At 44.0% G+C, this 14,715-nt stretch overlaps 1 protein-coding gene across 2 annotated transcripts in view; it reads right to left on the bottom strand.

The window, feature by feature from the left end:
* Positions 1–418: 418 nt before the first annotated feature.
* vib (phosphatidylinositol transfer protein vib) overlaps positions 419–14,715 on the bottom strand; it is an 80,478-nt gene continuing 66,181 nt past the window's right edge. For both annotated transcript variants that reach the window (XM_070533420.1, XM_070533421.1), the window contains 2 exons: positions 7,558–7,680; positions 419–5,357 (listed from right to left, as the gene is read on the bottom strand). In XM_070533420.1, the coding sequence (XP_070389521.1) occupies positions 5,313–5,357; positions 7,558–7,680 (168 nt within the window). In that variant the 3' untranslated portion in view covers positions 419–5,312. The remainder of the gene's footprint in view (positions 5,358–7,557; positions 7,681–14,715) is intronic.

Here is a 14,715-nt window from a genome sequence, read left to right as displayed (position 1 = left end):
AGATTTACCCCGCACATCCACCAAAGATGTTACGAATGATGTTTATTTACAGGGTGAAACGAGGTCCGAGATGGAAGCTACAGGCCAGGCCCAGCCGGCGCATAGTACCCCAAGATCACGCGCGCACACCCTACTTCTTTCTCTGCCTCAGTCGCGCAGTGCTGCGACAATATACAACGGATGGCACAGCTACGTTGGCGCTCACCAATTTCGCGTTACTGCAGACATCCGACTGGAGAGATTGGAGAATGTACATCAGTGACATGGAGGGACAGGAACATAGAAACACACTGGCAAGTCGGTGACACAGATAGGGTTAACACCTTAGGTAAAGAATTGCACCACAGAACCTGTAACATCTTAGACCTAACACAAGTGTGCGAGAATGTCAGTGCAATAAAAAAAGCAACTCTCATGGTTCATGGCTATTTTTTTTACTGTGTCATTCGTTGCATGTTGAGGAAAGCCTCCCCCCCACACCAACAAAAATAGAGCAGAAACACAGACTCCTCTATAGAAAGGAAACATCAAGGACACAGTCTTTGCCTGCTGGCATGCTTCAGCAGACTCGTGGGACATGCCCCAGTGCAAGTGATCCTCTTCCAGCACCTGGCCTGTCTGGTGGGCTGTGAGTTTTGCTATAGGACACCAAGGGCTGTTTTTTGTGGATTTTTTTCTTGATCTATTCCTCCAGCACACTAGAAGGCATTTAAGATACTAACAGCATATCACTATACTTGAAATACTAACAGCAGTGCATGTGAAAAACATGCACAAACTGACTGAATGTCATGGAACGACAATACGAACAGCCATGGCAAAAATAATGTGCACACATGCAGTTCAGTAATCAAAATAGACGATCCTGTGGAATTGGGGTACAGGTTGAAGGGAGCCACAGCTTCAGTTGATTTCTTGGCTTGCATCCACATTGAAGGAAACATTTCTGGACATTGTATGGGTGGCTTTATATTGGGCAAATATGGGCAATAAATAGAAGGCATCAAGGGATACAAGCTTGCCAAGGTATCGGCAAGCTAATGAATGAGGCCCTTTCAAATGTCACCAACGTCACCTTGACATAAAATTGAGACGATTGTATTGTTTGTGCCTGTGCAATTTTTATGCAGATGCCAAATAACGAAACAGTTAAAAATATAGCCCCAGGTTCCATGTCGACACTGCGACATGCTTTCTACTCATGCATAATAAGTGCAAACCTCTGATGTCTTGCCAGTCCAAGCAATGGCAGTTACTCCTTATGACACTTCAGAGCAACTTGCCAGTTACATCACATGGAATTTGGCAGTGCTCTTTTCACATATTACTTGCCACGGCAAAGCCAAATGGCACTTTGGCATCATTCACATTTCATACAGTAGACATCTGCAGGTTTCGAATACCCTACACAGCACTAGCACCACAGCCTGGCAATAAAACAGTCTTGCAATTGATTTACCACATTTAACATCCAAGGCTCAAGTAGCTGGATATGCAACTTTTCTACATAATAGTATCCACTAAAGCCTTAAAAACCAACCGCAATTAAATGTTGAACCGCATGGAAAAGCCTAGTTTTGTGTAGTGTAGCTATAAAGCAGCCTTCATGCAAAATTTTACATTTTAAGCGCAAGTGGATGCATTGCAAAAAGCTTGCACAAATAGGATTTTTCTTTTTAATACTGAAACAGAAAAAAATACAGCCATCACCTCCCTGGAAGTTATGCAGCATAATGCGAACCAGCATGGCTCCTCCTCTAAGACTGGGTGGCACCTGCAGCAAACCGAGAATCTGAGGTGATGCTCTGTGATTTATGTTGTATCCACTCAGGTGTATTATTTAAAGGCTGTTTACCACCTGTGCCAAAATTGCTCTAATAATGTATAATACTCACCTATAAAAAATGTAAACAGTGAAATTTCATTGCAGTTGGCCTTCAAGGATTGTGAAAGTTGCATACATAGCATCAGCATGTACATCGATTTATGTCCGTACAATTGACACGACACTTTGATGCTCAACTAAGCCTGACAAAAGTTATTCAAAGGCTTATCACTCCTGTAGCAGTATTAAATGGCAATGCGAGGTCTAACAGGTGTGAAGTGATCAACCTGCAGCAAGTAAAAGTGGTGGCAAGATGCAGGCCTAAAGACAAAGCCTTTAATTAGGGCAAAACTTACTCTCGTAGCATTCACATATTAAAGTAGAACTGCCACACACACACATGCCTCAGAAACTTCACCCAAACTCTTTCCCAGAACAAATCCCGACTCACTGTGACATATAAAACTGTCGTCTTTATCATTATCTCTACAGAAATTCTGCAATGTTTTCTAAACATGCCCGTCAGTTGGGAATATCAACAAAGTAATAAAAAAGATATTAAGGGTCCCCTCCTCATGTGATTGCTTCTGCATGACAGTCCCAAATACACAAAAGGTGGCTTCTCAACACAACTGAATGTCCCTCTTCTAAAATCGCTACAAAGTTTGATACAAAGATCACCAGAAAGCAGCCTGGCACTTCAACGACTGACAGAGCGATGGGCAGTGCACGGAATTCCGCAAGGTTCGATGCCGCTTCGCTGACACAGTATCGTTCCTGGCACTTGTGCTGCGCATTACCCACACTTTTCGAGAGTAGTTCAAGCGTTCTACATTCACAACCACTATATTTTATAACGCAATTTTCAGCATGCAAATAAGTCGACAATTTCAGTTTGCCTATAGACACATCTGGAGAACCTGGACAGTAGCACTTGCCATGTAGGCGATTATTTTCAATGCTTTAAACCGTTTCCAATGTTCTGAAAGCAGTACAATGGGAGACTGCCATACCATACAAGAAATCTGGACAGGTTACATTAAATTAGAAAACGAGAAGACCGCTCAAAGGCAAGGCTGAAGACATGCAAGCTGCCCTTGGTTCCCACGCTGGATGAACCGCTGCGCTTGGAATTCCATGCAGGCAGTGCCACAATTTTTTTTCCTGTGTCAGCATGAAACAATGACACACTGTTTTGACTGTCTGTGCATCATGTGTTGTTGAGCGGAATAAGGGCAGAATGACAAGGATACGAGCAGGACAGAACGTGTCTTGTCCACATTGTTTCTTTCTGCTGAACACAAAACTGTACACTCCTTCACAAGAACCAAGGCAGTAGTGTTGCCATGCATCAAGGCATGCAGTGTTGTGCTGTGCCACGTTTCATGGAAGTACAGGGAGAACCACGAACAATGCCTTAATACTTGCTGGGAACTTCTGGCAATACAGAAACTACACATGCCAATTATATCAGTGAAGCAGACAATGCAGCGTGGCATCTTGCAAACTAGTTCAGGAAATGCAGGTGATGTATAGCCAGTGGCAAAAGATTACGGACCACAAAATCTTTCAAAAAAGTTGGATACTTCCATAGACTGATGTACAGCTTGATATTCTAGTATTTAGTCTGTACTATAGTACAATCTAGCCCGGTTATAACGAAGGGATTACAATTTCCCATTCCCATGTTTGCATTTTTTTCATAGTCCACATATTACGAAATAGCGAATATAGCGAAGTGATTTCCGATTCCCGCCGACTTCGTTATAACCGGGCTAGACTGTATATGCAGACAACAGAGTTCTACGATTTTAGTGGCTATGGTCACAGACTGATTGGAGAATTATTCTCTCAGATTCCAGGATCAGCAAACTTTTGGTGCCAACTGTAGTATCATGGTCAACTGAAACAGCAAGTTAGGGTTAACACAATTTGTTTTTTCATTTCCACTTTCCTCACCTCCTGTGATGTCGGCAAGGTTTCAGCTTGCACACCATGTTTGCGGTATGCACAGACTACAGTGATTAAAGTAGCAAAACAAAATCGTATTCCCTAGTTTTTATTTCAGAGAGTATTTGCACGTTATCTGTCCATGTTAATTAATGCCTTAAGGCCTGTGATAGTTTTTTTTTTTAATATTTTTAAGCACGTCAAGAAGTGGGCGCTAGTGAAGCAATGTCACTGATAGCACTGGAATGAAAGCAACTGATTGGTAGAATAGCAACAAGTAGGCATCAATAATAATAAAAAAAACAGCACACATTACTAGAGAAGTCTTGCATTTCCATACACACAGAAGCCAACATACTCTTGACCTATGCAGAGCAGGTCAGCCCACAGTGCATCTGTGTCTGTAGCATCTATTTCTCTGTGTTTCAGGGGCTTGGTTTTCTTGCGTGTATAATATGCACTGCTCTGCACCTAGCTGTACACAACGTGGGATGTAGGCAATCCTGCATCGTGCAGTTTCTTACAATGCTATATGGAGACAAATGTGGTGCCATCATTTCTGCGAGCTCCTTACAGGGTAATCCAACATCATGGAAATGCAGGGAAATAAAGATTGCAGCCTGCCATGAAAGTAGCTTGGCCCAAAATATGAATGCCACAAAAAAAGCTTTCCTGTACAGCCTTTGCTCTCCCATAATATGTTATGGTGGTTACTTATAACAAGTGAACTGCACTGAAATGAGCAAGACTAGTGACAGTGGTGTGGTGCACAATAAGCACATTCCTTCCTCATCATTGCCTCAAATTTTGTACCCCACCAATGATATTGCTCGCATTCCATTAAAACTATACACACAAAGGGAAGTGCGATTTAATAACAAAATCTTAATATAACAAAGAGCATTTTACATCTTCCAGCACAGACTGAAGCACTGTGGCAGATGAAAGACCTGCCTTCAAGAAGTCCAGGCTCTCCAAGGAACATGCCAGCCCAAACTACCTGGCATTCCCACGCATCAAACAGTGCAGAGGCACCACTTTTCTCTCTGTAGGTGGTTGTAAGAAACTCTCTGCCTAAGGATATAGGGAACCTCGCAGACAGAATAGAGCACTGCTAAACGAGAGCACTTTGTACAGGCTGCCCACCAGACAGGCTGGATGCTCGAAGCGCTGCCACATGTGCTGGGGCAATGCTGCTGGTCCTGGCAAATGTGTCGCCGTCTGATGCGAATCGACCGGCAGGCACTGCTGCTAGAGGGACTAGATGGGAGAAGCTGCACACACAGGACAGGAGGAGCGCAGTTCGTCTCTCTCTTTTTTTTTTTTTTTATTGGAGCAGGAGACGACAGCAGGCCCCCGCCCACCGCCTCGATGGTGGCAAAGGAATGTGTCTGGCCGAGGGGGCCCGGGGCGTCCTTGCGAGCCACGGCGGGCACCCAAAATTTTTTTTTCTCTCTCTTAGCTAGAGGTCCTCAACGCGCAAACAACAACAACAACAGTGACTCAAGAAGATGAACCAGCAGCAGCAGGCAGCTTTTCACTCTTCACCCTTGGTGCCTCGAACTGCGCCCTTCTTGCGTTGCTGCAAGAGACGGCACGGATCACAACTGCTGTCCATTCACTCAGAGCATTCAACCAAGCAAGTGCAACCAAAACATGACAGCTCAGTCACTTCAATTATACTGTCCAACTTTATTTAAATTTAATCTGCAACAGTCTTAATGGCGCTCTATTTTTTTAATCAACTATACCATGCCCTTAATTCTAACATATAACATGTAATTCTAACATTTAACAGGTTTTCACGATCAGGTAAAAGAAAATGAAATTTCAATTATACTGTGCAACTTTATTTAATGTGCACCAGTCATAGTGGCGTTCTGACCACTGACTAAGTGCGAAAAGGAATGTAAATGGCATGCAACTGTTACATTATCATGGCCCTGAAATTAGACACGAGGTTTATTATTGTATAAGCTATTGGATAACTGTTGCTTGCAAACTTTGAGAGCAAACCTATAAGCTGTCACTTTTCAGCTAGCTTGCTCAAAAATTCTTTGAAAATTGTTGGTGCTGGCATAGCTGTTTGTGCCCACAGAAACACTACTTGCCAGTAGAGTTCCCTCCTCGACCAATGCAAGCCTCCTGCTTAGCGCCGAGCAGCAGGGCTCATCGGCAGGTGCACAAGTTTGGCTGAAGCTAAACATTTGGACTTCGCCTCCAAGAGTGGAACACGCTCAAAGATCCCCGACTGCTTCTCCCATTTCCCGGCAAGTGCAGCGGATGTAACTGCAAAGCTTACCGGGAAATGCTGGTGGCATTTTCAGAATTTGCATCTATCAGTCTATCAGCCAAGTTCCTTATCTCGTACGTCAATAATGACGCGTTTATCTTTACTGGGCGACTGCGTTTCACCGCCTAGGAAATGTTATCGATCAGCACAGGATACGTCTGCATGTATCGGAAGTTTCTCGAATGTTATCGATGGTTCTATCCGCGGTTTGTTGTCAGAGAACCTTATGTAATCCTATTGCTTGCATGTGCAACGTGAATTGCGTAGAACTTTCTGGAGGACATACGGGCACCAGCGATTACTGTGGAACCTTTGATGACTCGTGTATAAAAGCCGCCGCGCACTTGCCCCGCAGATCAGATTTTGACGATCGCCGACTGTGTTCTCCGCTATAGTTGTGCTCTGAGTGCAGCCTGTTTTTGTGGGCACTGGTTTGCCCCAAAAAACATTAGTTTCGTTATTCACAGCATTGCTAATGTGTTCTTTACCTTCACTACTACGTGACAATATTTTAGTCATAATAATTTTAAAACAATCGGGCAGAAAATTTGTTTCCATTTTCTCAAAACAGTAATTTCCAACACCCAGCAAGCCTTTTACTTGGTAGATCAGTAGCTATCATAGATACAAGAATAATTACTTTTGCAGAATGACACTAGATGTTTGGACCACATAATATAGAAGAGCAGATCTTTTTATTTGTTCTGAAGTTCTTCAAATTTGTCTTTTATGCAACCACTGCATGACCAAGTTCAAAACGCTTGAGTTAGTGTGCTATAAAACTGAAGAAATACTGAAATCATAAGCATGCTTCTATCATTGCATGTCTTATGCTTTCCGGTACTCATCTATGTGTCATTTGTCTTTTCTTTTTTTGCAGAGGTTATTTGTCCACTTTTCTAAAAACAAAAGTTTGTTTATTACTTCATGAAATAATGAGCCCACAAAAATAATTGAATTTTTAGAATCTGAAGAAACTACAACACATGACAACTTTTATCATATTTGGTGAAATAATCAACTAAGATAGCTTTAAAACCCATGCCTCCCCAACTTAACCGAATTTTCAGTTCATGATGAACTTTTACTGCATTGGGTCTATGAGAAGCCAACCAAATGTTCATACATTGCTCCTCTTATCTGAAAAAGTTTAACCAGATTTTTCTTAATGGAGGCCTACTGTACTTTTACATTTCAATAAAGCAGTTAATTTTTCCAATGCTTTCCTTGACTGTTGACTTCTCTGACTGTTACTGAAGAAAAAGCAAGTCTCTTGATTTCAGGTTCTTCTCACTTGAAACATTTCAATTGCTTCAAGAACTGCTACGAATCTTGTGGGCGGCTGTTCATGAACAGTACATTGTTTACTGCACGTGAGAAGTAAGCTGAAGATGAAAGGCATTTCGAATGTCAAACATTCTCATTGTGCACCAGAGCCAGTAAAGTGCAGAACCAACTCTGGAGTGGTACAAAAAAGAAGGTGGCCTACTTCATCCAATTCTTTTTTGGTCTGCTCTTCCAGCTTGCGGATGTCAGCCATGGTCATACCATGCCACCTGTCAATCCAGCAGAAGACCTGCCGGTGGAAGTTGAGAAAGATCCTTCGCTCCGTCTGCAACAGAAGCACACAAAGCCATTGCTGTAGCTCCTTTCCCAGACAGAACAAGATGGGGTAGATAAAATTAACTGAAAACACAAGGAAAATAAGGTGGGTCTCATTAGATCAGATCAATGCAGGGGTTTGTACAGCCATACATGGACCTACTTTCCAGTTTCTTTGACATCGGTGTCCACGGTAGTCAGGGGATGCGAAATTCCAAAGGAACGCGAGATGCCTTGCTCGCGAAATTCCAGAGGAACGCGAGATGCTTTGCTCTCACACAAGACTAATGATGGGAGTGTGCAGGGAGACAGGCGCTTCAAGTGATCAGCAGTGGTCAAGCAAGGGATGTGGCTGAAGCCAACATTTCAACAAGGTCGCTTTGACTAGTCTACTTGTTGAAATGTTGTCCCAGAGACATCCCTTGTTCGACAATGTTTATCTCTTGGTCACACAGCTACTTTCTGCCCCATCGCACCACCACGCACACAGAGATTAAACCAGAAATTTCACTTTAAATGTGGCTATCAGCAGCTAAGTTCCACCAACAATAGCTGCATTAACCCATCTGAAAATCAATCACTTGCTCACAATGACGAAGAATTATAATCTGTCAAATGAAATATTGGGAAAACACAGCGGGTAGCAGGGCCACTTCATGACAGGCCAGGCATGACAGGCCACATGAATGGCGCTTCTTATAGCGACCACTTTGATACAGCCTGGCCACTTTCTTGGCTGCTTTTTTTTCATCTGTGACCAAGGTTGGTTAGTTTTGCGACTATTGACACGTGTGCTTGTTTGTCTTTATCAGGCGACATATCTCACCGCCTAACAAATGTCGCACGGCGCGGGGCGCACCTGCATGTATCAAGTTTCTGGAATGTTATAGATGCTTCTATCCGCTGTCTGTTGTTGCCAAACCTTGTGTTATCCGATTTCATTGCGTGACGCGAATAGTGTAGAACTTTGTGGAAGACATGAGGGTCCCAGCGATTAGTCTGGAACATTCGACGACTGCTGTATAAAAACCGACGCGTCTGGCCCGCTGATCAGATTTTCGACAATCGCCGACTGTATTCGCTGCTATCGTTGCGCTATAAGTGTAGCCTGCTTTTGTGGGCACAGGTTCGCCCAATAAAAGTTAGTTTTGTCTTTCACAGTATTACTACTATGTTCTTCAATGTCACCACCACCACGTGACACTATGGTATTTCACAGCTACTTCTGGAGTTTGTGCTTGGGCAACCCTGGCTGGCACAGCATGGCCCAGAAGGTAGTGTACTGGAATACTGGGAAGTGTGCTGTGCCCGAGCGAAGAGCGGGCCCTGTGCGCAATGATGCGATAAAGTGGTGCTGTACACCACAGGTGTGCTCAGAATAAGTTGTCAGAAATGAATATCCTGCACACCAGCACGTCTAGCACATTACAATGTACCAAAAACAATGTACAAATACAAATCTGGCTGGCAGATGAAAAGGGACCCTTCCTAATACATCCTACCGTTATAGCTTTCCATTCCTAGTTTAATTACTGCATAAAAATGAAATCGAAGAACCACAGACATTACAACTGTGAGTTCCTTGTTTGGGCAGCAGCATCCAAGTTTTCGCAACTTAGCAAAAAGTGTGTTAAGTCAGACATTCTTTGCGCATTGATCCTCTATGTGCTAAAGAACAATGTAAATGTCTCTTACTGCACACATACACGTATGGTAACAACAGTATCCTTTAGAGGTGACAGATTGTGAGGAAATAATTCTCCAATTGATTCGCTTGGAATGCATGCTGTATGAACTGAGGTTCAAAGTGGAATTCGTGGACAGTGGTTTCTGCACGTAGAGCTACTTTCTCTCAACATTGCATGATCACAATTTGCAGTGATAAGGTACGACTGTGGCACAAAAAAAAAGTTACTGGGCCTCTTCACATGAGCTGTGGAGGCTGTTGCGATCGGGCACAAAGCAAATACCATTTGCTTTACCTCATTTTGGCCATTCTCCTATCTCCCAAGACTTTCTCCAGCTACACAAATACCACACAGCAAGAAAAAAAGTGACTGGGCCTCTTCACATGAGCTGTGGAGGCTGTTGCAATCGGGCACAAAGCAAATACCGTTTGCTTTACCTCATTTTGGCCATTCTCCTATCTCCCAAGACTTTCTCCAGCTACACAAATACCACACAGCAGAGCAAGAACACCATGCATTTTCACAGAAGGCAGCTTTGGCGAAACACGAAGGTGCGGATGGCACAGTCAGCATGCCAGGGCACGCCAGTTGCACACAGCGCCTCTTGCGATTTATTTCGTTCTCTGCACCAGCACCTGCATCTTAGTTCTGTCATGCCACACTCCCCAGTATTCTACTACACTATACCCAGGACATAAATTTCCTGCAATCTACATAAATAAAAAGCTAGCACCCCCATCTATGCAAGTTTCCTAGAGGATGCTGTAACAATGTGTAAATGGATATGGATCGTTCAGCTCGTCTTGAACCCGGCTTGGCCTAAAAGATGGTCACAGTTGCATAAATAAAGCTTTCTTGGAATGAAATCTTCATAGAATGTCTTGGTTCTCTTCAGCATGTTGCATCATTTATTTATGCTTGCTCACAAATATGGTACCAAAAATAGATGTTGATATTGAACCACAAGCTTTCTGATCTTTTCTACAAACTTAAATGACCTAGTGGCTCTGTTTAAGTCTAATGTTGTTACACAGGCTAACATGAGTGCTTACATTTCTATAAACATCATTATGTAACATTAACAAAGAAAAAAACACCTTAGAATGTTTTAGTGTAGCTGCAGTGCGTTTATGTACAGTGAACTCACTTGAGTGAACTTCAAGGGACTCAAGGAAATGGTTCACTTAACTGAAAGTTCACTAAACTGAACATTCACTAGAATATGGAAGAGCATAGGGCACAGCAGACGAGTCAAAAGTGTGAAATGCAATTTATGATAGAGTTATGTACATCAATATACATGAAGAACCTAACAGTTACGTTGCTGCATATTTAATTTTGTAAAAAAGATCTAATTTTCATTTGCAATAGTACTCTTAAAGCGCAAGAAGTAACACAGCTTCCCAAAGAGTATGTTTTTGTGCCCTTCCTCTGGCACGAATTGTTGCTGAGGCAGGAAGACTCGCAACTTTCCAAAGAATCCTACAGCCTCGGCTAGAGTTACAGTATTTGAATCTGCCTCTGCCATTGCATCTTCCTTGTTGCACTCTTTAGGACGAACACTGGAAACAATTTCCAGATCTAATAGTTCAGCGCAGGTAATGAGCTCACTGTCACTGCACATAGTCTTCAAACGAAATGTTGCTGTCAGCATCTAGCTGGTGGCAGACCTTTGTCGACATCCCGGAGTCGATCCCCTTGTCGCTTTCACCACACAGGGGGAAAAGGCCCAATTTATGCCAGCAGTTTCTAATGTTAGCCGGTGTTACTGTCCACCAGGAGGCTCAAGTTTGTTCAACTGAAATATTCATTATTCAGAAATTCATTTAGGATTTTTGCATAGAATGCATAGGAAAACTGCCCGGGATTTTCTAAAGTTCGTTATTCTGAAATATTTGTTAAATCGATGTTCACATAACTGAGAGTTTACTGTAGCACTTAATCATTGTGACAGACAGAACAGTGGTTGCCTGATGTGTCTTCAAGATTTGCTTGCTTTTGGCTTTCATGGCCTAGACTGGACGAACCATCTTCCACTGAGTTGGGACTTGCATAGCCTCCAATACTCTGCCGAGACTGTACACTCCCTGATTAGCTGCAATTGATGTGGTTTGCTGCTTTTGCTTGTGCGGTGGTGTATGACTTGATCACAGTTTTGCTGTGCCAATAACTGATTTACCTGTTTTTCTTGTTGCCTTTTCCTGGTCATGTGCAAACTAGCCATTACTTTTTTTTTGGTAACACACAGCAGATGACAATCTGAAAAGCCCCTCTTCCCAGAATTCCCATGCATGCACAGCATCAATTTAACCCTTTAACGCCGATTGTTGCGAATTCACAACATGCTGAATAAGTGAAGCCTGTGCCACGGCAATATGCTTTCTGGCTCAAGTGCCAGTTGTCACAAATTCGCAACAGTGTTTTCCGGCACTGACATGCAGCACCATCTAAGAGTGTAGTGGGAGGCTGGCAACCATTGTTTAATGTCACGATTGCCTGACGCACCCATACACACGATCCGGTAAGGTCTTCGGGCTTAACAAACGACGAGTGGACGATATCAAATGTTGCTCCTGTGTCACGTAGAACCTTGCAACCGACGCCATTCACCATCAAGTCATAGGTGTAAGGCAAGAGTAAATCACTCTCTTCAGTTAGCAAGTTAACGGACACAGTTGCTTGTCGGCACCCTACTGCGTTATGGCCTGGTTGTTGGCATTTGTGACAGACTAACGGTCGTTTTTTTTCAAAATTTGAACTTTTTCGTTCACTCGAGTTGACCGCATGCACTTGGGCGGGAACGTTGTTGGATTTTCCTTGGTTGCTTTCTCTCGCTCCTTTCCGAAACTTTTTGAATACTCCTGACGGTTTCTTTTGCACTTCTGGAGTTTCCATTCTGCGGGAACAGTACTCGTCAGCCAAAGTGGCTGCCATTTGCAACGTACCTACGTTTGACTTGTCCTGAATCCACAGGCGCATTTGCTCCGGATTAAACGCATAGAATTGTTCTAGCGCGAATACTTCAATTAGGCGTTGCTTGTTCTCGTATGCGTTGGCACTTTTAAGCCATTCTCCCAACAAGCTCATGGATTTATAGGCGAATTCCAAGAATGACTCCCCTTGACTACGCCTCTTGTTACGAAACTTCATCCTTAAGGCTTCTGTAGACAAGCTGTACCTTTACTTTATTGTAGTCACGCGCATATTCATCTGGCATTCTTGTGATTACGTCCGCTGCTTCGTTTGGAAGCAATGTCAAGAGGCGTTGCGACCAGGTCTCTTCTGCAAGTGCTGCTCTAGTACACACCCTCTCAAAGTTGATGAGGTACAAAGTGATGGCGCCACCAGCCCTGAAAGGTTGCATGTATCCACGCATGTCGAAACTGTCAGTTCGTTCAAGGCTATGCAGCCGCATCTCTTTTAACTTCAGTTCTATCTCTCGTTCATTTAGCTGTAGGGAAATATCTTCCAAAATTCCTCAACTTCATCGTTGTTCGCTCCGCATTTGGATATTTCTTCAATAATTGCAGGTTTACGCATCAACTTCTGTACAGGGATACCTAACTCTTCTGCTAGCAACACAGGTTGGGTTTCGTTAACGATGTGAGGTTCATGACTGCTGAGAACAAGTGCTGCTCTTACACGTACTAATATTTAGCAAAGTCAAAAGGCCTCGACTACCAAGTAAATGTCGCTAATGCTCCCAATGAAGTCAAGTAAGCCGTACTCTCACCAAACCGGATGCCAAGGCCACCACAGACGTGCGCTCCATCCGCTGTCCGCAGTCCACTGCCACCAGCTGTTACATATTCAACAGCTAGACGCCGAGGGCGGCAGGACAACTGGCCCAAGGAACAGACGACCCACGCAGCGCCAGGAAGACAACGACGTTTATTCGTTCGGCGACGCGCTTTTTGAGCGCTAAGCAGCCAATCAGGGAGTGGCAAAAGAAAGGAAGATATCGCGGCAAGCGGGGCAATCTTATCTGCAGATTACAATGTAGAATGCGACCAGCACCGCGAATGTTACACAAGGTGCTCGCACATGCAGTGTGAACTATATCCCACAGGTTTTCCAAAAAGAAAAGAAGTTTGTTTTTAAAATTTCTTGAGAATGTTTCCATCCCAGAGATTATGAAAAGTGTGTAGTGAATTTGAGGGTGCAGTTCATTTGTGCTATGGCGAGCCATTGGCAATTAATCGACGATAACGAAATGGCACCTAAGCACGCAGCTCAGTGCACCGCGCGCTCGACCAAGAAACGATCAGCCCAACTGCGTTCAGTGGTTTCGTCTGTACTCGACTGACAAGGTTAAAAAATATGGAAGATCATAAACCACACGTCTTCCAACAAGTGGTGACCCAGACGCTGGATGGCAACATACCACCAGCTCATCCACCCGATTTCACAAGGCCATTCTCATTTCCTGGGCCACGCCGCCAGAAACCTCTTTACAACAGAACACGGACACCGCACCCCACAATGCTACGGCAAGTGACCCTGTCATCGCCAACATCAAGCTACCCAAATTCTGGTAGACAAACTCGGAACTCTGGTTTCTTAGCATTCAGCAGCTTTTTCGGCGGCACCGCATGATGTCACAAGCCACAAAGTTCGACCACGTCATCGGTGCGTTACCGCCTCCTGTCATCACCATCGTCAGGGATATTCTCCGCTCCCCGCCTCCTCAAAACCCATACGATGTTCTGAAACACGACTCATACGCCGGACACACAAGTCGGAACAGCGTAGACTGCAGCAACTACTCAAAGAAGAGGAGCTTAGTGACATAGAACCCACAGAGCTTCTGCGTCACATGCAGCATCTCACTGGAGACAGGTCTGCTGCACTGGACACCTCCATGCCACGCGAGCTGTTCCTGCAGCAACTACCTCAGCCCAAGTTCTAATAGACTATGGCAAGCCATCGGCATTTAATCGACGATAATGAAATAGCATGTGGAGCTGCATGTTAGTAGGCGCCACTTCGTTATCATCGATTAAATGCTGATGGCTCACCATAGTGCATTAGCATTTGGGTTAAGGTAAGTCACGAATTCATGACATTTTATATTTGTGGCCCTCATTAGCTGTAGCAACATGTTGTCTAAGACGTGGAAAGTGCCTTCTTTTTTTGCAGGGGATGAACATTCGAGTCCTCTTGCGTTAAAAAGGAGCTTGGCGCATGCCTTTAGCTGGAGGTTATAAGTGACAACAGCTGCCCAAGAGGAAGAGAAGCCATGTGAAGTCTGTGCCTGTAACCAGCATTAGCACTGACAGCACCGCACACTGGCCAGCTGTCAACAGCACATGCCAACTATGCAAGCGACCAGGGTACAAGGGACAGAAAGTGCAATG

The sequence above is a fragment of the Dermacentor albipictus genome, chromosome 2 (assembly GCF_038994185.2).
Source record: "Dermacentor albipictus isolate Rhodes 1998 colony chromosome 2, USDA_Dalb.pri_finalv2, whole genome shotgun sequence".
Lineage (NCBI taxonomy): Eukaryota > Metazoa > Arthropoda > Arachnida > Ixodida > Ixodidae > Dermacentor > Dermacentor albipictus.
Note: the sequence above shows the minus strand (reverse complement) of the source record. Positions and strands in the feature narration are given on the sequence as shown.